Source organism: Penicillium alfredii, assembly GCF_028826965.1.
Source record: "Penicillium alfredii strain IBT 34128 chromosome Unknown utg000010l_segment0_segment0, whole genome shotgun sequence".
NCBI classification, from domain to species: domain Eukaryota; kingdom Fungi; phylum Ascomycota; class Eurotiomycetes; order Eurotiales; family Aspergillaceae; genus Penicillium; species Penicillium alfredii.
The window spans coordinates 846877-868964 of NW_026622707.1; the positions used below are offsets into that span (position 1 = coordinate 846877).

At 51.7% G+C, this 22088-nt stretch overlaps 8 protein-coding genes across 8 annotated transcripts; 6 read left to right on the top strand and 2 right to left on the bottom strand.

Annotated features, from left to right (window-relative positions):
* Positions 1-470: 470 nt before the first annotated feature.
* On the top strand, positions 471-2408 carry NUU61_007867 (glycerol kinase; the record flags this gene model as incomplete). Its single annotated transcript, XM_056658392.1, has 4 exons — positions 471-766; positions 850-1844; positions 1900-2066; positions 2139-2408. The coding sequence occupies 4 exons, from the start codon at positions 471-473 to the stop codon at positions 2406-2408; spliced, it is 1728 nt and encodes a 575-aa protein (XP_056508685.1).
* A 2586-nt stretch (positions 2409-4994) lies between these two features.
* On the top strand, positions 4995-9558 carry NUU61_007868 (DUF3433 domain-containing protein; the record flags this gene model as incomplete). The annotated part of the gene is made up of 3 exons (XM_056658393.1): positions 4995-7395; positions 7458-8523; positions 8589-9558. The coding sequence occupies 3 exons, from the start codon at positions 4995-4997 to the stop codon at positions 9556-9558; spliced, it is 4437 nt and encodes a 1478-aa protein (XP_056508686.1).
* A 1475-nt stretch (positions 9559-11033) lies between these two features.
* On the top strand, positions 11034-11314 carry NUU61_007869 (uncharacterized protein; the record flags this gene model as incomplete). Its single annotated transcript, XM_056658394.1, has 2 exons — positions 11034-11118; positions 11175-11314. 2 exons carry the CDS (start codon positions 11034-11036, stop codon positions 11312-11314), a joined length of 225 nt encoding a protein of 74 aa, XP_056508687.1.
* Positions 11315-12058: 744 nt separating this feature from the next.
* NUU61_007870 (i-AAA protease YME1) lies at positions 12059-14631 on the bottom strand (the record flags this gene model as incomplete). Its single annotated transcript, XM_056658395.1, has 3 exons — positions 12059-12454; positions 12511-14346; positions 14401-14631. 3 exons carry the CDS (start codon positions 14629-14631, stop codon positions 12059-12061), a joined length of 2463 nt encoding a protein of 820 aa, XP_056508688.1.
* Positions 14632-15261: 630 nt separating this feature from the next.
* NUU61_007871 (uncharacterized protein) lies at positions 15262-16323 on the top strand (the record flags this gene model as incomplete). The annotated part of the gene is made up of 1 exon (XM_056658396.1): positions 15262-16323. The coding sequence occupies one exon, from the start codon at positions 15262-15264 to the stop codon at positions 16321-16323; it is 1062 nt and encodes a 353-aa protein (XP_056508689.1).
* A 660-nt stretch (positions 16324-16983) lies between these two features.
* On the top strand, positions 16984-18273 carry NUU61_007872 (mannose-1-phosphate guanyltransferase; the record flags this gene model as incomplete). Its single annotated transcript, XM_056658397.1, has 4 exons — positions 16984-16990; positions 17053-17096; positions 17168-18191; positions 18254-18273. The coding sequence occupies 4 exons, from the start codon at positions 16984-16986 to the stop codon at positions 18271-18273; spliced, it is 1095 nt and encodes a 364-aa protein (XP_056508690.1).
* Positions 18274-19001: 728 nt separating this feature from the next.
* NUU61_007873 (3-keto-steroid reductase) lies at positions 19002-20413 on the bottom strand (the record flags this gene model as incomplete). The annotated part of the gene is made up of 2 exons (XM_056658398.1): positions 19002-20265; positions 20349-20413. The coding sequence occupies 2 exons, from the start codon at positions 20411-20413 to the stop codon at positions 19002-19004; spliced, it is 1329 nt and encodes a 442-aa protein (XP_056508691.1).
* A 325-nt stretch (positions 20414-20738) lies between these two features.
* NUU61_007874 (DUF4129 domain-containing protein) lies at positions 20739-21986 on the top strand (the record flags this gene model as incomplete). The annotated part of the gene is made up of 1 exon (XM_056658399.1): positions 20739-21986. One exon carries the CDS (start codon positions 20739-20741, stop codon positions 21984-21986), a length of 1248 nt encoding a protein of 415 aa, XP_056508692.1.
* Positions 21987-22088: the final 102 nt, after the last annotated feature.

Sequence of the window (22088 nt, forward strand, 5' to 3'; positions counted from 1 at the left end):
TTGTCGCTTTCTTTTCGCTTTTTTTTTCTTCGTTTTCCTCACGGTGATCCTCAGGCCCAACTCCCCCGTGACTCAACCTCAACTCTCATCCTCTTCGAAACCACATCTTGTCATCTTCCCCCCAACCGCCAACTTTCCCGAATTCGACTCCCCCGACCTTGATCCCGAATTGTTGGCATACCGAGTTCTCCCCCCGTGGTCACTCGTACGTCACGCTCCACTTTTTTTTTCCACGGGAGCTTGTCCCCGTATCACCAACACCGCCACCTTGTAGAGAAGAAAAACCCCTCCTATCGTCATTTTCTCCCTTTAGTTCCTTGGACGTAAATCGCTCCCCCACACTTCTTTAATCTTCCGTCCCTTCGGACTCTCTCCTATCCCACACAACACTCTCTTGCTCTCTCTCTGTCTCTCTCTTTCTTTTCTCTCCTCTCTCTCCCCTCTCGCATTCGCACACATTTTCTCGGAAGATGCGAAACCCCTTCGATTTGGATTTTGAGAGCGTCGACGGAGACTCAGAGCCCGCCCAAGAATTCGAGAACGAGCCCGAGACCGAGGTCGAGGTCAATGTGCAACCAGAGCAAACCGACGATGGGAATCGCTCGCTACTGCAGGATGAGGAACGCCGCGGAGACGACCTGAAGGAGCGCTTCATCGGTACCATCGACCAGGGTACCACGAGCACTCGCTTCATTATTTTCGACTGCACTGGTGTTCCCATCGCCAAGTACCAGACGGAATTCCGTCAAATTCACGAGAATCCCGGGTAGGTCAATTTTGACCCCTTCCAGTACCCCTCCATTTGTGGCCCAGGGACGGACCCCACTAATTTCTTCCTCGCGCAACCAGTTGGCACGAACAGGACCCCTATGAATTGGTCGAGTCCGTCTTCATTTGTATAGAGGAGGCGATGAAAACTTTCCTCGCCCTGGGCCACTCTCGATCCGACGTCGAGGCCGTCGGCATCACCAGCCAACGGGAAACCACTTTGGTCTGGGATTTGGAGACCGGCGAGCCGCTGCACAATGCCATCACCTGGACGGACACGCGGACCATGAACCTGGTCCGCGAACTGAAGGAGAAACCCGGCGCCGAAGATCTGGTCAATATCTGTGGCTTGCCCCTCTCAACATACCCCTCCTCGGTCACATTACGGTGGATGCTGGACAACCTCCCAGACGTCAAGTCGGCTTATGATGACGGCCGAGCCGCCTTCGGAACCGTAGACAGTTGGCTCATCTATAATCTCAATGGAGGTCCCCAGAACAAGCGTCATGTCACCGACGTGACCAACGCCTCGCGCACCATGTTCATGAACCTCGAAACCCTCAAATACGACGATCGCCTCCTGAAATTCTTCGGCATCGATCCCAAGAAGATCCACCTTCCGGAGATTCTTCCTTCGGCCGACCGCGAAGGCTTCGGCGAGATCTGCGAGGGTCCGCTGGATGGGGTCCGCATCACCAGCTGTCTGGGTGATCAGGCGTCAGCCCTGGTCGGCCACTGCGCCTTCACCCCGGGAATGGCCAAGAATACTTACGGCACAGGGTGCTTCCTGCTTTACAACGTCGGGGAAAAACCTGTCATTTCCAAACACGGCTTGCTGGGTACCGTAGGATTCCAGCTGGGCCGCGATCGCAAGCCCGTCTATGCGCTGGAAGGCAGCGTGGCTGTGGCCGGCAGCGGTGTCTCCTTCCTGATGAACAACTTGGGCTTTTTCCGCGACTCGCGCAAGGTCAGCGATTTGGCTGCGACCGTACCGGACAACGGAGGCTGTATATTCGTGACGGCATTCAGTGGTCTCTTTGCACCCTACTGGATTGACGATGCCAAGGGAACCATTTGTAAGTGAAAAATTTCACCGCTTGCCTTGCCTATGATTCCGCTGACCATTGCTAGGGGGAATCACCCACCACACACAACGAGGGCATATTGCCCGCGCTACCATGGAAGCCGCATGCTTCCAAACAAAGGCCATCCTCGACGCTATGGAGATGGACAGTGGAAAGAAACTGACGGAATTGGCCGTGGATGGCGGCATGAGCAATTCCGACATTTGCATGCAGGTACGTCTCTTATTTCTATCTGGAGTCTATTTCCCCCAAGCTCGACCACTAACACTGTATACCTCTCGCCAGACCCAATCCGATATCATCCAAATCCCCATCGAGCGCCCCGCGATGCACGAAACAACGGCTTTGGGAGCCGCGATCGCGGCTGCGTTCGCCATCGACGTGTGGAAAGACTTTGCGGACCTCAAGTACATGAACCGCGCCAACCGCGCCACCTTTAACCCCAAAATCTCCACCAAAGCTAGCGCCCGCATGTACAAGCAGTGGTCCAAGGCAGTGGAGATGTCACGCGGCTGGATGGAACCAAATGAGAGCGATGACGAGAGCAACGAATAAAGCATTTCCATCCCCTACCTCATCCTTCCCTTTTTTTCCCCACCTACGAGGCCGCGATTCATTTGGCCCGTCATGAAACTCGGGTTCTCAAGCGCAAATTCCACATGAACACATGAACACAATTATCCTTCCCCCTCCTTTTTCAACATGTGCAAGAACCACTTGCCAAGTACGACTATCCATCACCCGAAGCATGATTCGCTTTCAATACCCGGATCCAAATCCTTTTTTGTTTGTTGCGGGGAGAAGCCCTCGGGAGCTCATATTCACATTCCATTATATATATTATTTTTTCCCTTATATTTTAGAGATTCTCGATTAGATAGCCCGTCATAATAGGCTCCCCTTCATGACTGTGATGATGGGAAATGCCTGCCTTCAGGAGGGATGGGAGAGCTGAATTTCCTTCCCCTTTTTTTACATTTTCATTTTGTTGACATGACACATGTATATACGAAAAACAGACCATCAAACATAAAAAATTCAAATCCAAATCCAAATCCAAATCCAAATCATTCTAAACCCATCATAGTACTTGCCGAAATACTATTGGCAGGATTTTACCATTATTCCATTCCCCGGCCATAAGCTAAGGATGCCATTCGTGGAAGCACCTTGTCCCCCAAGGTTTCCAGACAGGGTTCCCCACACGACGGTGACATTATCGGTGCTGGACCCGATCCCAAACAAGCTTGGGGATAGGCAAACATGTTATTTCGATGATGATGTAGGTTTCTGGGGATCAAAGAACCTTGGAACCTCTATTTAATCTATAGGCTATAATTAGGTCTCTGATTTAATTAAACGTTATAATAAAATAAAGACTTACTTCTCCTATCGATATAATTATTAGCGCGCTAAAAACAAAGACCTAAAGATGATATATAACTAGTTTAACTATATCTAAAAGACAATTAAAGAGAATAATATTCAGTATAATAATATATACAACTTTAATAAGACTAGTTTCGCGATAGACCTTACCTTAATAACTAAAATAATTACCCAATCTAAATACTATAGTCGGCGATCGCTATTTACAACCCTGGAATCGCGAATAGATAATAGCTATCGAGTTAATTACAGTAATATCTCCGGAAGATATTACCGCTATATAGTATCTTTAAAGCCAAGGTCTATATCGAGGGTTGGTTTAACGATTTACCTCTTAATTAATACTTCGAAGTTAGCTAAAATAGCTAGTCTATAGACGAAATTAGCCTTCATTAGCTAAAAAGGGCCTTTATCCTAGTTACTACTATTTATATAAAGAGTAAATATCGATTTTTTATCCTCGATAATTAGTAGCTATTTTACTCCTCAATTTGATTAAGTATATAATGAGACTAATATTATTCTAATTTGTATATTTATCTATTCCTCGTATTTTTTTTTAAATCTCTTAATATCAGCTACTTTACGCCTTTAAAGAAGATATATAGCGGTATAGTTAAGAAATAAATATAATATAAAGTTAACTATATTAATAAATTCGATTTTCTTGCTATATACCCTCTTACTCGTTTATAAGCTTTTAATAAAGCCGAAACTATTCAAAATAGCTTCGTAGCTACTAGATTAGTCCTATTTAATCTAGACTAAGTCCTCGAGAAGCTAGATATTTAGCTTTGTACACTAACTCACACCAAAAATACCTTAAAATCTAAGATAACTATAACACAAGGCTTCGTCGATCAAAGCTTTATTAAAATATCGTTCTTATAACCCACTAAGCCTAACCAACGCAGCGCTAAACTAGCTTATTAAAGGCTGCTAGCTAGTGATATATAGCGCTACGATCCTCGCGTAAGAAAATAAGGATTTATACGTAGCTAATAAAAAGCAGAAACAAAAGCGAGCTAGATCTAATAGGTAGATACCTCGAGAGGAAGACCTATCTGTTCTAGAAGTTCGTAAGCTAATATCGACGCCAAGCCAAGCCTCTGAAGCTCAATCGACTACCCCGGCAGTGGATTACGTTAATAGTGTCGGTGACTTAATATTCAGGCTTAAAACATCTAATTTACATCCTTGCCCACTCTATACCCTGAAGGAAATCTATTTTTGTATGAATAAGAAATAAAAACATTCTAGATATCCAACGAGCCGTCTCTAGCCTAGGTTCAATTCGAAGTGTTGTTCTCAAGGCTCAGGATCACTGGGCGGCTATCCGAAACACTGGTGTGTGAAAATCACACGAAACAACCTCCACCAGCTGGGCGCTTCTCAACTCTTCACACGGCCGAAATAAATTCTCCGGGCGCCAACTCTGCTACCCATTTATCTTTCCCAAGCTGGCTTCCTATCTGCTATGCTCGCGCCGTTGACCCGCAACGATCTGGAGCGCGCCTCCTGGGCCGCTGCCATTGGGCTTCTGCTGCATCCCCTGCCGGAATAGGATGGTTTCAATATACGACATCTTTTTTGGTCTTTCTTGAGCCTTGACCAAGCTGAAACAATTCAGCGCAGTATATACATCATGGATCCTGGGTTATGTATCGACCTTTTCACAGATACTTCTCCTTTATTCCCACGCTCGCATCGCCACGCGGTTGTCGAGTACATGTTGCGCCTGGCGCGCACATCATGACTAGATGGGAGCCCACATTGGATATTCTCAATCATCGGGATCGGTCGTCTGATTCCCGGTCGAGCAGCTCCATTTCAAGGAGCAAGAGCAGTGAACGAAAACCACGCAGTCCCAGCCATTCTTCTTCGACTCTCAACAATGGCAAAGACTCCACTTACAGTTGTTCAACCTTGGGACGAGAAGACTCCGAAACCCGGGAGGAAGTCCAGACGCCAGACTGGATCCCGTATGCTTTCCGGGCTTCCTTCTTGAGCATGCTCAGTCTGGTCGCCTTGGTCCTTTCTGCAATTATCTTCCTGTTATTCTGGAGGTCCTTGACAAACTACGGTCTAGGTCGAGATGATGGTTCCTCGATGCTTCTGTTTGGCTGGCGATTTAGCCCAACTCTGATCGCTGTGATCTACATCCAGCTTACTGCCATGCTATTCGAGGACGTTGAGCGAACAGAACCCTTTGCTCGCCTGGCGCGGACAGAGGGGGCAGAAGCATCAGCGAGTCTTCTCCAAAGGCCAGGTGCCTGGTGGAATGCTCTCTACGACGGTCTTTCTGGGAGAAAAGGTGGACGCAGCTGGGCACTTTTTTGCGCAGCGTTAGTCAACTTCCTCGGATTCCTGGCGATTTCGCCTCTATCATCTGCTTTCTTGTTCTCCAAGGATGCAGTAGTCCCCCGATCCATTGACTTCGCCCGGCTTACACCTTTGGGCAACTCGCCTCTGCCTCTCGATGCGGGTCACAGTGCCCGCTTCCGGACGATCAGCAGTCTCCTGCAGAATGTGTCAACATCACCTTGGATCACCGATAACTACACCGTCTTCCCGTTCTGGCCGGCCTTCTGGCAAACGGCACCACTGAGTTCCTTGCCTTCAACGTCTGAGACATGGCACGCAGAAACAATGGTGTTCAAAAGTAACCTCCACTGCACCCCAATGCTAACGGAGCGCGAGTCCACCACAAACGTGACCTGGGGCGCCTACGGCTCCAAGCCTACTGTTTCCATCCTGTGGTCCTCCATCGACGGATGCAAGTATGGGCTGGAAATAGGCCAGGACGAAAACCTGTTCAAAATTGGCGGCGGTAGCTGGTCTAACACGTCGACTTTCTTCAACGGAGAGGCGGCCCTCAATTCGGCCACACCCATGGTCAGATCTAACCAAACAGCCCAATGCAAAAACCGCGAGATCCTCATCGTTACTGAGCCTTGGACATCCGATGGAGCTAAGTACTCAGCCCAGCTTTGCGAATCCAGCTATGCCATGGCAAATCTCACGGCATCCATGACGTTATCGAGCGGCGAGCCCCAACTATCCTTCGACGAGGACGAATTTCATCGGAAGAAAGTGCCCATCCCGGATAACGTTCTCAACGCCACTCAATTCCAAGATCTTACTCTGAATGCAGACTGGTCGACGTACATGGTTTCGATTATACATTTACAGACCGCCATCCTGGGCGGTCCCTCGATCCTTCTCGGGGCTCTTTATGACTACAACATGACTGCCCTGGTTAGGGATCCAAATATGATTGTCAAGGCTGCTAAGGCAAAGCAGCGCTACTTCGGCGAGGTTCTGCAGTCTGCCTTAACCCATCCGGGTGCTTCTCAGAAGACCACAGTCCTAGGCCAGGTCTACGCTGTGGAAAGACGAGTGGTTGTGGTCGCCGGTTCCGCGATTGCCCTAGGAGTGTTATTCTTTCTGTCTTTCTGTCTTGTGATTACTATCTGGCAATGTGCGAGGCTCCAGCGCCGGCCGCTGAATCTGAGGAATGACCCTGCCACGACGGCTGGTGTCACTTCCTTGGTGATGCAGAACCCTAGAACCCGAGCCAGCTTCCAACCCTTCAATCAGTCCTCCGCAGAAGATTTACAAATAGCATTGGCTGGCAAGCAATACTACACAGATTCCGAGGGCCTATCTGGTATGACAGCAGCGGACGACAAGATCACTGCACCGCCTTCGATTCTTTCACCTCGGCCAACACACTGGACCCCAGCTCTCCTGCGGCTACCGGCCCTTCTCGCTCTGAGTGTGTTGCTCGTGATCGTTGTTATTGGCATAGCCGTGCTCTTCCACTTCGCAGAGAAATCGGGCTTGTATCAGAAGGCCTTTGTCTACCAAATCCGACTCACTTCCTTGAACAAAGGTCCCTCCTCGGTGGCCCCATTCTCTATGATTCCCACCGTGATTGCAGTCGCCATTGGTCTGTGGTGGGGTGCCATCGACGACAGGTTCCGGCGCCTTCAGCCTTTTCTGTCCATGTCCAAGGGTAGTCAACCATTGTTGCAGGGGGTGTTTTTATCCTACCAGTCCTCATACTGGCTGTTCGCCTCTGTCAAAGCTGGACTAAACCGGCACTGGTTGCTTTTCTTGGTCACATTCGGAACGTCGCTTTCCCCGCTGTGTAAGTATCTTTTTTGCCTGATTGGAGCTGATGAAATCGCGATATCTAATACCCACTATTAGTTACTACCACTATGTCCGCCCTTTTTCAGCACGGCCCTGGCGTTGTCACCAAGCCCGTTACGTTGGAACGCCAGCTAGAAATCCGCGACATCCCCCTGGTATTCCGGACGGGGCAAGCAACGATGCGCAACTACTCAAACGACTATGCAGGTTCCATTCTCGCAGACTTCTACCAAAATCTTTCCGCGCACTGGATGTACACCGCCACCATCCAGCTGACCCTGAACGGCTCCGAGCCCGCATGGAGCAAAGACGGCTGGAGCTTCGTGCCTGCCGACTTGAGCAACATCAAACCCGCCGACTCTCTCCCCAATGGCGATGTGCATGCAGCGCAAGCGAATAGCGCCGCGGGAGGTTCCCAGACCAACGTTTCCTTCACCACAACCGCAATCCGAGCCCGGATCGAATGCACACAGCCGCCAGTGGATACCCTACGCAATCTCTCGAACTGGCTGACACCCACCGACCTGGGAAACTCCAGTGTGTGGAATGGGAGCACGATCCCAGACGATCTCGCCGGCGGCTGGCAGCTGGGAACGACGGCGCAGCGCGGCGGTCTCCCGCGTTTCATCACGCCGCTAACACCCTCCCAGAACTGGACCGAGTGCCCCGGCTGCACGACAATGTTCGTGAATCCATCGCAGGTGGTGTGCTGCAAGAATGGGGGCAGCAGCAGCAGCGACCCGTACCCCAGCGTCGCTGTCGGGTACTGGTCCCCCAATAGCAAGGTCACCAGATGGACGACGCGCGACTGGCAGCACAATTTTACGGCGAAGTGGGTGCATGGCAGTGCCGTGTCCGGGGTTCGTATGAATGACGATGTTGCTAATGGCCATGATATCGGTTTGCTGTTTCCTCGGCCGCCTTCGTTGACGCTTCTCAACTGTATGCCTCTGGTCGAGACGGCCGATGCTGAGGTTGCAGTAAACCCGACGAATGGAGAGATCCAGGCCTACCATATCACCAGTAAACCGGAGAAGGTGGCCAATGCGTTTTCGGACAATTTCGTGCCGCGGAATGGGTCATTTGATGATGGCGGAGTTACTTACTATAACACCACACTGAGGTATGAAAGAAAAAAAAAGCAATGGAAAGCACTGAAAATATGGCTGACAGTTTCATCGATATTAGTTACGGACAGCTATTCATGGCCTCGATGTTGACCGCCGCGGACACACTACACATCCAAGGCGCACCCCGCGTGGGCAGCTACAACATAGAAGACCTCAAAGACAACACCTACAACATCCGCGACGAGATGCACGGACTGAACATGGACTTCATGACCTATGCCATGTACAGCATGGCGAATAAGGACCCGGCGGCGCTGCTAGACGCGGATCTATTCACCCAGCTCGCCACAAAGACATTCACGACCTTCTTCCAGCACTTTGTGAGCAACAACGTCTCCACCAGCACCGGCGGCTGGGCCTACCAGCGCGTAAACGCCAGTCTGCCGCAGGGCCTCGGTCCAGCGGTCGAAGACTATCTCCCGGGAGCGAAGATTCTATCCTCGCAAAAAGAAGACAATAATACTTCCAGCAGTTCCTCGCAAAGGAAAAACAACCAACCCACAATAGCAGCGCATATATCCCACCGCGTCGAGCTACTCCAGATGAACGCCGTCGCCGTCTGGCTCAGCATCGGAATACTAGCGTGGCTGATCCTCACGACAGCCATAATCGCAGGGCTACAGCGGCGCTACTTCAGGAGCCTCGCACGAGGCATTGAATGTCTAGCCGATCTGCTGGTGTTAGTGGCCGGCAGTTCCCAGTTATTGGGGGTGATCGACGATCTGCAGAGTGGCAGGGTCGTGCAGTCGGAGCTGGGACATCTGCGGACGAGACTTGGATGGTTTGTGGGTGATCATAATCACCATCATCATCAGCGATATGATTACCAAGGTGTTGATAATCAGCCTCATCATCATCCTTGTCATCCGGATGGAGAGATCCGATGGGGGATCGAGGTGGAGCAGGATCACAGCGAGGGGGGTGTTGATTGGGTTTCTGGGCCTGGAGAATTGAGAGGATCGGAATTGGGATTGGATCGGGATCGGAAGCCACGAGTTCCTACCTGTTCTCCAAGGGCTGGTTGGTAGCATACTTGGAGATCTTTTTTGAAGGAATGAGGGGCTAGAGGGGGCAGGGGAGGAGCAGGAACTACTGGGACGTAGAAGCCGCACCAAAAAAAGAGACTCAGAAAAAAGAAAGAAAAAAGTGATCCATTCGACCGAAAGAAATCGGGGGAATCCACCTCTTACTGTCTTACATAGTATCATAATTGCCCCCAGTCAGATACCCATAAAAAAAGAAACAACCATATTACATATTCGATATAGCTGAGTTTCTCATGTCTTATGTCCCAATCTGCCTTCATACTTGAAGCGGTAGGTAACACGGAGATAGTAGTGGAGTCATCCATGGATTGTCGATTGCTGACTGCGGAAAATCGGATCCCATCGACGGCGGATCCACGAGAAACAAGGTTTGCGAGGAATGTCCGTGCAAAGAAACAAAAATATCTTTGTGTTGGAAAAGGGTATATCATCCCTGTCTTCCTGCTGTGGTATGCATGCATGCGCGAGGTTATTTGAGATTTAGATTTGATATTTGATATTTGAGATTTGAGATTCGCATTGGAATCCATGACCGCCTCAACCCTAGCCCAGAAACAAAGAATAAAAAAAAAGCTTCTGTACAGTATGTGGAATCTAGACGGTGTAAATACTTAAATTACTATTTACATCATTGTCCATCTTTGGTACCCGGGGATAGCTCAGACACCCCAAGTTTCGGAAGAGATCCAGGGATGAGGTGCGCATGATTATTTGTAAGTGCACCCCCGTCGGATGGATGAAAAGGTATACACCGTAGCTATTATTATCACCTGGACAGGCAACAAACCATCAATGCATGCCGGGCTCGGGAACAACGCATCCGCGATGTACCGAGAGTATGTACTGGGTCTATACCTATGTAGTATATACATATCAGACGATTCATCGACCATGCATAGATTCAAAGATTGAAAAAATACTTATCGTTAAAACTATCAAATTTGAAATATAAAGAATAATAGCTTAAATTATTGATAGAATATATGTACATCAAGTAAATAAAAAGGAAAATGTTCACACAAGAAAAAGCAAAACAGCGAGTCGGAAACAAGCTGGAAAAGACTCGGATGATTTGGAAGAGCCCATGATTTGGAATACGCCCAGCCGCGCACTGATTGGCTCCAGCGACGTGCTTCGATCCTGGCGGGTGTGGAGCGGGCGATCGACGGCCAATTGGCGGGCGCCCGCAAATATCAAATCCCCATTTTGCGAGGGCTGGTTGCGTTGGGAGAGATGTGGTCGGAGAAAAGGACGGTATTAGAAATATTAGAAATTGTTGCTTATACTCCCTATAATAAAGGGTGTTTCTCTGCTAGTAGTCTTATATTGCACTTCTTTTTTCTCTAGTTCTTGGTTTTGCTTGTTGTGTGCTTCTGCTTTTTTATACTTCTACTTCTATCCTTATTTTTATTCTTAATACCTTAATCCCACACCCTATCTCTCCCCCCTCTATCACAATGGATATCGGTCAGCGCCCTGTTGCTAAGGCTTCGGAAGACATCATCCAGTGGGTGAATGGGACCAATGTCGGCAGCACCCAAGGTATTTTCTCTCTCTCTCTCTCTCTCTCTCTTGACTTTAAAACTAACACATCCCAGAATCCGTCTCCAGAGCGGAGATCGAGTACAAAGACTTGATCGGCGAACTCTTCAAATCCACCCAGTCCCGAGCCGGGAGTGCAGACAGAGGCCATGCAGCCAGAGATCACGACAAAGCCCAACAGGGACGCAAGGCGTGAACAACAAAACAGGTAAGGAAAAGAAACCGCTCTGATCATGTTCGGGAATTGAATTTCCAGACTGACCGCCTCGTCCAGATCAACCCATATAAACCTGCAATTTTCTTTCAACTATATCACCTTTGGCCCCGGCAGCTCTCGGCATCATCTTTTTATTCTAGCCCGCATATCCAGCAGAGAAACACCAGAAAGAAATGATTGCAATGACACATCGTCTCGTCCCTGCGTCGCCATAGTCGCCCTTGCCCTCGCTATGATGTCATGCTGGTGATTGAATATCAAGACCCACGTCGGTGGACAACAGATCGACAGGATTCCAGGGACACCCGCGCCCGGCACCGCTGCATCGTCGGTATGTGGGAAAGAACAAAGACTACGGTCTACTTTTCTTCCCTGTGGGGTTCTCGTGGGGGGTGAAAGATATCAGATGCATAGCATAGGCATACAGGGTGTATGTACAGAAACCCGTTATAGGTCGATTCGGGCGCCAACGGCCTGGGGGGTTTCATCGGTTGATGAATTCATCACTTGCCCGTGCCACTTGGTTGTCCGAAAGAGTTCGAGAGAGACAAGGAAAATAAAAAGCAAAATAGAAGACAAGCCAAGGAACATGGTATTTTCGATAGAGACGCCCGAACGATCCGGGGATGCACAACAGAAGAAAAAAGGAAATGGCATAGGGTTCAAAGGCCAAAGAAAAGGGGTGTAATCAAACAGAGGGGAGAGAGAGAATGGGACAATTGCTTATTCCGTCGCGGTCGGTGGCCCCTCGGTCGCCGCTGACGGGTTGATGTTGCTTTGCTGCAGAGCACCCGGGAGCTTGAGGGGCGCGCTGGGCGTTGACTCGAGCTTCTCGAGTTTCTCTCCCTTAAGCACCCTCTCCATTTCCTCCCTGGTGAGCGTTTCGTACTCCATCAGCGCCCGTGTGAGGGTTTCCAGCTCGCTGCGCTTCTCGGTTAGGATCTGTTCTGCCCGCGCTCGGGCCTCCTCCACGAGTCGCCGCACTTCAACCTCAATCTCCTGCTTGGTTTCGGAGGACAGGCGTTCGTAGTTAGACGAGAGGTCGACATTGCCGAGCTTCTTCGAGTACCCGAACCGCGTAATCAGCGTGAACGCCGTTTCGGTCGCACTCTGGATGTCCTGTGTGGTCGTTAGATATCGCTATGCATTCAAATCAAGTGAAAGGAGAATCATACCGCTGAGATGCCACTGGTGACATTATCGTGGCCAAAGATCAACTCCTCGGCAGCCTTGCCACCCATAGAGACAGCGATGTCAGATAAATACTCGGTGTAGTTCCTCGAGACCGTGTCCATCTCCGGCAGGAAATGTGTAATACCCAGAGCCATGCCACGAGGAACAATCGTGATCTTATACAGCGGGGTGGCGGAGGGAGAGAAATAGGCGACGAGAGCATGCCCAGCCTCGTGGTACGCCGTGAGAAGCTTATCCTTCTCCTGGATGACGCGGTTGCGGGCCTCAGCACCCATCATGATCTTGTCCTTGGCCCAGTCAAAGTCCATGGGACCGACCTTGACCTTGCGGTCACGGCTGGCATGGACCGCAGCCTGGTTGACCAGATTCTCCAGGTCCGCACCAGAGAATCCGGGAGTGCCCCGTGCAATAACCGCCACGTCAACATCCGTACTGATTTGTACATCCTTCATGTGGTGTCTCAGAATATCCATCCGCCCACGAACGTCCGGAAGGCCCACGACGACTCTGCGGTCGAACCGACCAGGTCGAGTCAGCGCCTTGTCCAGCAACTGCGGGTAGTTAGTCGCCGCAATGATGATGACACCACTGGTTTGAGAGAAGCCATCCAGCTCCGTAAGCAGCTGGTTGAGCGTCTGCTTCACATAGGCAGCATCCCGCTCATTTCGCTTCGCACCAATCGCGTCCAGTTCATCAATGAAAATGATCGCCGGGGCCTTGCCACGAGCCTGGTTGAACAACTCACGAACCCGCTTAGCGCCGACTCCCACATAGACCTCGTCGAATTCAGATCCAGACATGTAGAAGAACGGAACACCCGCTTCTCCAGCCACTGCACGGGCGAGCAGAGTCTTACCAGTACCAGGAGGACCAACCAGGAGAACACCCTTGGGCAATTTGCCTCCCAGAGACGAGAACCGCTCCGGGTTAAGGAGGAATTCCACCAGTTCCTGCAGTTCGTCCTTGGCCTCGTCGCAGCCGTGCACGTCACTGAAACGGACATTCTGCTCCTCAGGCTGCGCTTCATTGGTCTGCGAGCCTCGGATGTTCTTCAACACGCCAGTGGTCTCGACCAGGATAGTAATAGTCACGAGCGACATGTAGGTGAAAAAGCAGAAGTAGAGGAGGAATTTGACCCAACGGAACACGGCGCTGCCCAGAGATTCCTCGACCACGACGTAGAGAGGAGCCTCCTTGGCGCCAGTACCGGTTTGCTTCGCTGTCAGCCCAACTTGACCGCCATGACTCCGCGCAGCCACCGCCTGGCCGATCGCCTGGAGCTGATCAGGGCTCACGTTCTGGTTTTGCCCGGCAACAGGCGCTGTTTCCGCACCACCGACACGCTGCAAGGCTTTCGTATATATCATTTCAGACACGGCATTGCTGGCAAAATGACCACTACGGTATCTTTCCACGACAATCGCCGGCAAGTTGGCACGGAAGAGGGCATAGTAGAAGGAATTCTGAGCGTTCGCACTGTTTGGGTTGTTGTTCGCGGTCTTCTCTTTTTGAGCCAACATATTCTGTGACGGTCCTCCAAACAAAAACCTCCGCTGTTGAATCTTCGAGAGTCCGTTGGCCTTCGGGGCCGGGCGTAGCGAGTGAAGGCGGAAGGGTGTCAAGGTCGAATACGAACGAGCAGCCGAAAAGGCGAGAGCGAAACCACGATTAGGTGCAACTGTTGAGGCAGCCCATATCGTCTTTCCATTCAATTGTGGCGACCATCCGCGTTGAGCAGGCCGGTGGAAGACACCAGCTCCCAACGCTTCCATCGAGACTGTGTCCAAGCATTCCGGCAATGCCACGCGCTCAGACATCTGCTTCCATTAGTACAGGCCATCCAAGCATCAGTAGTGAAATGGAAGTCTTACCGTCGTAGTTTTTTCTTTGTTGAGATTCCGCCGGGAGGCCTCGGCGCTGGCCGTTGGAGTTCGCCCGCTTTGCTTCCAAGGAGCAGCCAACAGGCTGGACATGGAAGGCCAGAGATCCGACGTCACAGCCGCGACATTCTGGTGAAGCATCGTTCGCGTCAGTGATAAGCTCTGATCGAGGAATCGAGAAGTGGTCCTTACGGGCCTGGGGATCGAGACTTGAAAAGCCATGGTTGTCCGATATACAGCGGCGCTCGGCCGCGTTCGAAAGAGAGATGTACTCTGTCGGGAGGGTAGATGGAAAATCAAGGGAAGGGATATGGGTTTAAAATTGAGTTGAAGAAACCTCCATGGCTAACACCGAGAGAATGCAGATGACGGCGACAATGGCTGAGGCTGCTGCGGCGAAAGTCGGTTGCCACTCGGGTCCGTGCCGTGTGCCGTATGGTCACGTGTGTATATATCCTCAGGCATCAATATCTAGTACTCCCACAGAAATTCAAAATTAAACCAGCTGGATCTTCGTGTTGTGGCGAAGTGAATACTATTGCAATATATATAGCTTGTAATTCTCTTGTCTTTGGTGTGAGCATGCTGGTGGGGTGCTTGTTTGACTCGACAAAAAAAATATAGATGGACCTTGGCGTATCTCCCGTGGTTCGAGTTTGACAGAGTTCACCTCCTTCTGGTTCAACCTGCATTTCTCAACGTGAGGATGACATGACGGCCTGTCACATTTGCCTTGCTGCATTCGTGCCCCTTGCTAGCTAATCGTGGACAAGCATGGGGCTTGCGTCTCTGAAGTCAGGCCGAGAGTCCACCAAACTCAAGCCCCAACGCTGATACTGCGAGGTCATTGATATGTCTCGAAAGACCATCTTCTTGATGGGGGCTCCCTTGCCCGGGAATCTGGACTGGGATAATGACGAACTTTTAAATACACCGATGCCTCCCTTTCGTGGTGAACATGCCGACAAAGAGCTTCGGTCACCAGTCCAGCAGCGCCCCATCAAATGGAGGGTGTTACCATCTTTACCGGTCATTGACTCGGCAAAGGACCTGGAATACCACGATAGCCCAGGAGATCCAGCCTTCTTCACCACACATCAGTTGGCCATCAACAATGCGACACAGGCGGACCAAGAAGACTCGGCACTCTCACAGTTCTACGACCATTCCTTTGCGGTTCATGAAACATCCGAGATATCTGTCTCTGGTCTGCGTGTTGAATACTCGATTGAAGAAAGCGATCTGTGTGGGAAAACCATGGATACCTTGGACACCAGTACTACCTCTTCATCAGGTCCGGCAGATGCGCCGGGGCCAGCTCCCTTGCTCCGGATTCCTCGTCTCAGCGACCTGCAGGATCTTCCCACTGCAAGATACCTCGAATCTATTGCGCCCCAGACAATGACGGTGAATCTGATTGCAGGGGTCATTGCCGTGCAACCTCGTCGCCGCGTGGTGACGCGACGATGGAAAAAAGAATTAGACATTATCGAGCTTGTGGTTGGGGACGAGACAAGAACTGGGTTTGCCATAAATTTCTGGCTTCCGCCGAAAGAGCCATTTGGTCCAACCCATGAGGGGGGTGACCTCGGTCAATCGCTGGCGACTTTGCGGCCACAGGATCTCGTGTTGTTGCGGACCGTAGGGCTGAGTTCATTCCAAAACCGAGTATATGGACAGAGCCTGCGCAGAGGAATGACCCAGATTGATCTTTTGTATCGACGACCTGTGGATGCCGTGGATGCAGGGGGCTTTTACAGAGACACTATCTACCGCTCTCCCGACCAAGTACCACCAAAGGTTCGTCGAGTGCGAGATTGGGTGATACAATTTGTTGGTGCAACGGATCAAGCAGGCGGTGGCACATCTGGAATGTTTACACAACGTGGGCAGCTGCCTCCGGACACGCAGTAGGGGGACCGGGGGAGGGAAGTATGAGGGTTTACCGCAACCGACCTCGGAAGTATATCTAGCTTGGGTACACAATACCATTGTCCTATTTCTCAGGGCAACCCTAGAAAGATTCACCCAGGAAATATCTCGGAGCAGTCAGACAGTCAGGCAATGTAATCAGGCAATTTGGTCAATAGTTCCTCGTAGACAACGCGGTGGGCTGAGCCAACGTTCCCACGTTGCGTGGTTGATGCCTTCCGCACTAGTCCTAGCCGGTGGGACCAGGTACCAGTCCTTTATACAAGATCACTCACTGCAATATGAGTATATAGATAAATTATGACAAGAGCTATATAGATTTAATATTATATTAAGTATTTTATTTATTTGTCTTTTAATTAGTAAAAAATATAAGAGAAATCGAGAGAAATAGGCAAAATACAGCGTGAAGAAGCACCCCTTTTTCACTGCAAACGTGCGCCAATCACCCGCCACTCACGTGGCCCACCTACCTGATAAAAATAACCCCAGCCAGGTGTTCGTTCACCCCGGGCGTCTCTCCCTTTTGCAAAGGCATCGCCTCTTTTTAATATTCTCTCGCCGTTTTTCTTCTTTAAGCAATTGCCTTTGTGTTCTGTGATTCTGTGCCTTCTACTCTGACCTCTCCAATTGCCTTTCATCATGAAAGGTAGGTGTTGTCCCACCCCCCCCCCCCACCTTCGAATCCCCAGCACTAACAGACCTCTGTAGCTCTTATTCTCGTTGGAGGGTTTGGGACCCGCCTCCGTCCTCTGGTATGTTGTTGCTGATATCTCAATTGAATTGTGGAGAGAAATAGTTCTTTGCTAATACTCTATATGTTTAGACCCTCACTCTCCCTAAGCCTCTAGTGGAGTTCGGAAACCGGCCCATGATCTTGCACCAGGTTGAGAGCTTGGCTGCTGCAGGTGTGACTGATATTGTGCTGGCTGTCAACTACCGCCCCGATGTTATGGTTTCGGCACTCAAGAAGTATGAGGAGCAGTACAACGTGCGCATCGAATTCTCGGTCGAATCGGAACCGCTGGGTACGGCTGGCCCGCTCAAGCTGGCGGAGAAGATTCTGGGCAAGGATGACTCGCCCTTCTTTGTGCTGAACTCGGATATTATCTGCAACTACCCGTTCAAGGAGCTGGCCGACTTCCACAAGAACCATGGCGATGAGGGTACCATTGTGGTCACCAAGGTGGATGAGCCCTCTAAGTACGGTGTCGTGGTCCACAAGCCCAACCACGCCTCCCGCATCGACCGTTTTGTGGAGAAGCCTGTCGAGTTTGTCGGCAACCGCATCAACGCCGGTATCTACATCCTCAACCCCAGCGTCCTGAAGCGCATCGAGCTGCGCCCCACCTCGATTGAGCAGGAGACCTTCCCCGCTATTTGCAAGGATGGCCTGCTCCACTCCTTTGACCTTGAGGGCTTCTGGATGGATGTGGGCCAGCCCAAGGACTTCCTCACTGGCACCTGCCTCTACCTCACCTCCTTGGCCAAACGCAACCCCAAGCTCCTCGCTGCCAACTCTGAACCCTACGTGTATGGTGGCAATGTCATGGTTGATCCCTCGGCCAAGATTGGCAAGAACTGCCGCATTGGGCCCAACGTGGTCATCGGCCCCAATGTCGTGGTTGGCGACGGAGTCCGCCTGCAGCGTTGCGTTGTGATGGAGAACAGCAAGGTCAAGGACCACGCGTGGATCAAGTCCACTATTGTGGGATGGAACAGCTCCGTCGGCCGATGGGCTCGTCTGGAGAATGTCACCGTTCTGGGTGACGATGTCACTATCGCCGACGAGGTGTACGTCAATGGTGGCTCGATTCTGCCCCACAAGAGCATCAAGCAAAACATCGATGGTGAGTTGCACAGTCTACCAAAGTGTGTTCTTTTGTCCATGCTAATATCTCTCTTCAAATAGTCCCTGCAATCATCATGTAACCCCCTTTCCTCCCTCTCTTCACGTCGATATGCCCTCAACTGTCTTTCGTCTCGTGCCGATACCTTTCTCCCTGTCTTTGATGCATGGAACCGGAGTCGTTTTCTGCGTGATCTTCTATCTTATTTGTTGAACTCGAAGCCTTCTCGGTCCCTTCTTGCCCATCTCCCGCGACAAGCGATCGTCCTCCCACTATGTTCTCATCGTCTCTCCTCGTTTCTTTTCACATCCCGACAATCGATGCACCCAGAAGCCTAGATGGTGGAGTTGCCCGATTTCGTCCGTTTTCCTCTACTTCTTTTTTAGTCCCTTGTTCTCCCCCCACCTTGCACCCCTACTTTCAGTGGATTGATCTATTATCTTTGCTGATTGCCCAATTGCCCCGGAGAGCTGCTTTCACACCTCCACTCTGTTGCGTTGTGCATGCCTTTTATCTTTGCAAGTTCTTTCTCTTTTTCTTTCTAATCTTTTCTGGCAACTGGGGCAAAAGAAATCATACCATATCTGATTTTTAATATCATGGGCGCAGGGGGGCCGGGTGCTGTTGATGTACATAATGGGAGGCGAAATTCAACGCAAAAAGATACAAGTCCAACTGGCTCGGGTAGATCGTGATGATGATTTGACATTATGGGTTTGTATAGAGACGCATGTGGAGAATACATGCTATTGTACTTTGTGAGGCATACTGTCTGAGCAGATGGCAGCAGGGCCATCTCGACTTTCACACTCACTGGTCACTTGTCTTTGCCTTCTCAGCTCGATCCAGGATTTCATCCCACTGGATCCTCAGCTCCTCCATCTGCTTCCAACACTTGCGGCCGAGCTCCTCAAAATTCTCCCGCTCTTCACGGGTCAGGTCGACCGCACCCCGTTTCCGACGCCGGCACCGATCAGCCTCGACAACAGGTCTGCCCACAACACCGCCATAACCCCAGCCATCAATCTCCGTGCAGGCCACACTCTCGACACCCAGGCGGGAGCTGGACGAACCCCATTTGGCACGCCCACCGCCGGCCTGATGGTAGGGTTTCTCGGCAGCATCGAGCGCTGCCTGACCCGACAGCGCGAGGAAGACCGGGGCGCAGGCCCCGAGGTAGGTGGAGAGAGTGTGCCACGGGGAGCCTAGCATGCGCGCACCCCAGAAGGCGATGAGCATGGCGTAAACGAGAGGCAGTGCGAGCGGGATGATGGTGGTGGCGCAGACTCCCGGGTGGGAGAGGTACATGGTGGGCTTGGGTGCAGCAGAAGTGCCATTGGTATCGGGGTTGGACTCGAAGTCACCGCGCAAGAAGCTATCCACCGCCCACGGCGCTGTACCGGGCAGGTCCGATGTCAAGGCCAGGATGTCCGTCAAAGCCTTGGACGACTCATACGGCGCTGCAGTGCGCAGACCCTGCAGGTCATCAACATGGAACAGCTTTGTCGTTGCTTCGATGCTGGACACCCAGATGACTCGGCCGGGGCCATTGGGAGTTTGAGCTCGTTGTAGCAGCGGCGCTACATTGTGCGCCAGCATGTAGTGACCAAAGACATTGGCGCAGAAGACATAGCCAAGCAGAGGCTCCTCTGGTCCCTCCGTTTGCTTGTTGGTCAGCACCCCCACGGGGGCAAGCTTATATGGTGGCCAGGTCACCTGGTGGAGTAAATCCGTGCACACACCCCAGATGGCGTTCGGCCAGTCAATTCCCGACCAACCGCCGATCCCAGCGTTCAAGACAATAGCATCGAGTTTGGGGAGTGTTTGCACGAGCCGACGAGATAGCAAGCGCACCGAGTGGAGGTCGGTGAGGTCGACATTCTCGGAGACGAATTGCACGCGCTCGGCAGCGGATGGGGTGGATGAAGAGCGAAGATATTTTTCCAGGCGGCGACGGGTGTCTTCGGCTTTGCGCGAGCTCCGCGTAGTGAAGATTATGGTGAGAGATTGTGAGTCGGGGTGTGTCGAGAGGAATTCATCGGCGAGGCGGCAGCATATGGAGAACCCGAGACCGCTGCAGAAAGTCGGCGACTCGTCAGTCTTGGTCTTCTCTCCGCAGGGGATTGGCAGGAATAGGGTTGGGGCTGGGGGCCTTACCTGTTGGCTCCGGTCACCAGAATGTAGAGATTTTCATGAATCTCCCGAGTGTCATTCTCCCCCATGGCTCGCCCCCGTGTAGAATTCCGATCGAAGGTGTTTTTGATCCGGTCGACGATAAGGGGGTCTTGTGATATTTCAAGGAACCGACACAGTTGAACGTGACAAGGTACAAAGTGCTCTGAGAAGGATTCAGGCACTTTTTGCAGACGATAAACCAACAGTGATAGAATGAGGTTTGCAATGTCTGCCGCTTGGGCAAGAGCAATTGGAGAGATTTGTATACCCACCACGTGATTCCGTGTCGATCATATCACATCGCCGATCTCTCTTCAGCACCGACTCCTCCCTGTCAATGCCGTGCTGTCTGCACAGTATGCGCGGATAGTTATGACCACGAGACTCGAGCGTTTTTTGAACTCGAGTGTTTTCTTCTTCTTTGCTCTCGTTCTCTTCTGCCTTATCCTCCTCACTCCGGCCGATGCCATCTACCAGTGCTACGAGACCCAGCGACTCACCAATGTTTTCTTCATCACCGGCGCCTATGTAGTCACCTTCCTGCTGGTGGTCCTCATCTATGCGACCCGCATCTACACCAACCGAAGCACACTTTCCGGCATCCCCAAAGCCTGGATCCCCGTGGAGAAGGAAGATGTGAATAAGAGCGTCCGACGGCTGGTGATGGAGGGACTCGCTCGCAGCGCAGTTGTCTCGTACCAGGCCCGCCCCCGAGACACTGAAGCCGAGGGGGAGAGTTTCCAGAACCATAAAACGCTGCTCATCAATTCCCAACACCCGCCCTGGGGCCGCGTTGAGCACCCGGGCTGGTCGTCACCGGCATGCCCCGACTTGCCCGATTTGCCGTATCGGACGGTGATCCAGGAACTGCCGAATCTAATCGAAGCCAAAGCCGTCTCCCTTGCCCCTCCCGACATAATACCTTCTCCGCACCTGGATCCCTTCCCCCCATCCGGCGACTCTACCACCCAGTCCCTACCCGACATGCGCGTGGTCGAGGTGCTGCAGCGACCGGCCTCGATGGGCCTACGAGAATACATCCGACACCTAACATCTTTGCATGCGATCAATCCGCCCGAACTCGGTGCAGAATTTCTGGCGCTCTATGAGCACGCGCGGTTCTCGTCACGCGAGCTACACGAAACCGAGTTCCGCGAGCTGATGCACCTTTTCGCCGAAATCCTGCGAGGGATGACGACCCTGGCCCCACCGGTCCTGAATGAGATCCGCGACAGCGCAAGCTACTACCGCGCCGATAGCGAGTCGGCGATCGGGCCCTCAGACGAAGAAGGAGAGACGGACACCGTGGAGCATTTCGGGTTCGACGAGAATCTGACCTCCATGCGCAGTAATAGTCTTCGTCCATCTAATGCGTCGACGTGGGAGACTCAATCGGGGTACGACACCGCGCCAGCGACGCAAAGTCCTGTCTCAGGTATGTCGACAGGCGGCGGCTCCTACTGGGCGCGCGGTCTACTGCGCACGCCCTCGACCAGGTCGCTGCACCGAGTCCCGTCGAGTCGGTCTGGGAGTTCGGGCGGGAGTGTGATTCATTTGACGCAGCCGCGCGACCCGGCTGACCTGCCTTACACGATTGACTACGCTGGCCGTAGGATGTGAACATGTCCCCATGGCGTAATGTACATTAGTTATCGCGATGCAGCTTAGTCACGCGGAACAAGTTCCGAGTTCCTTGGCGAGAAATGTAACTTGATTGATAAG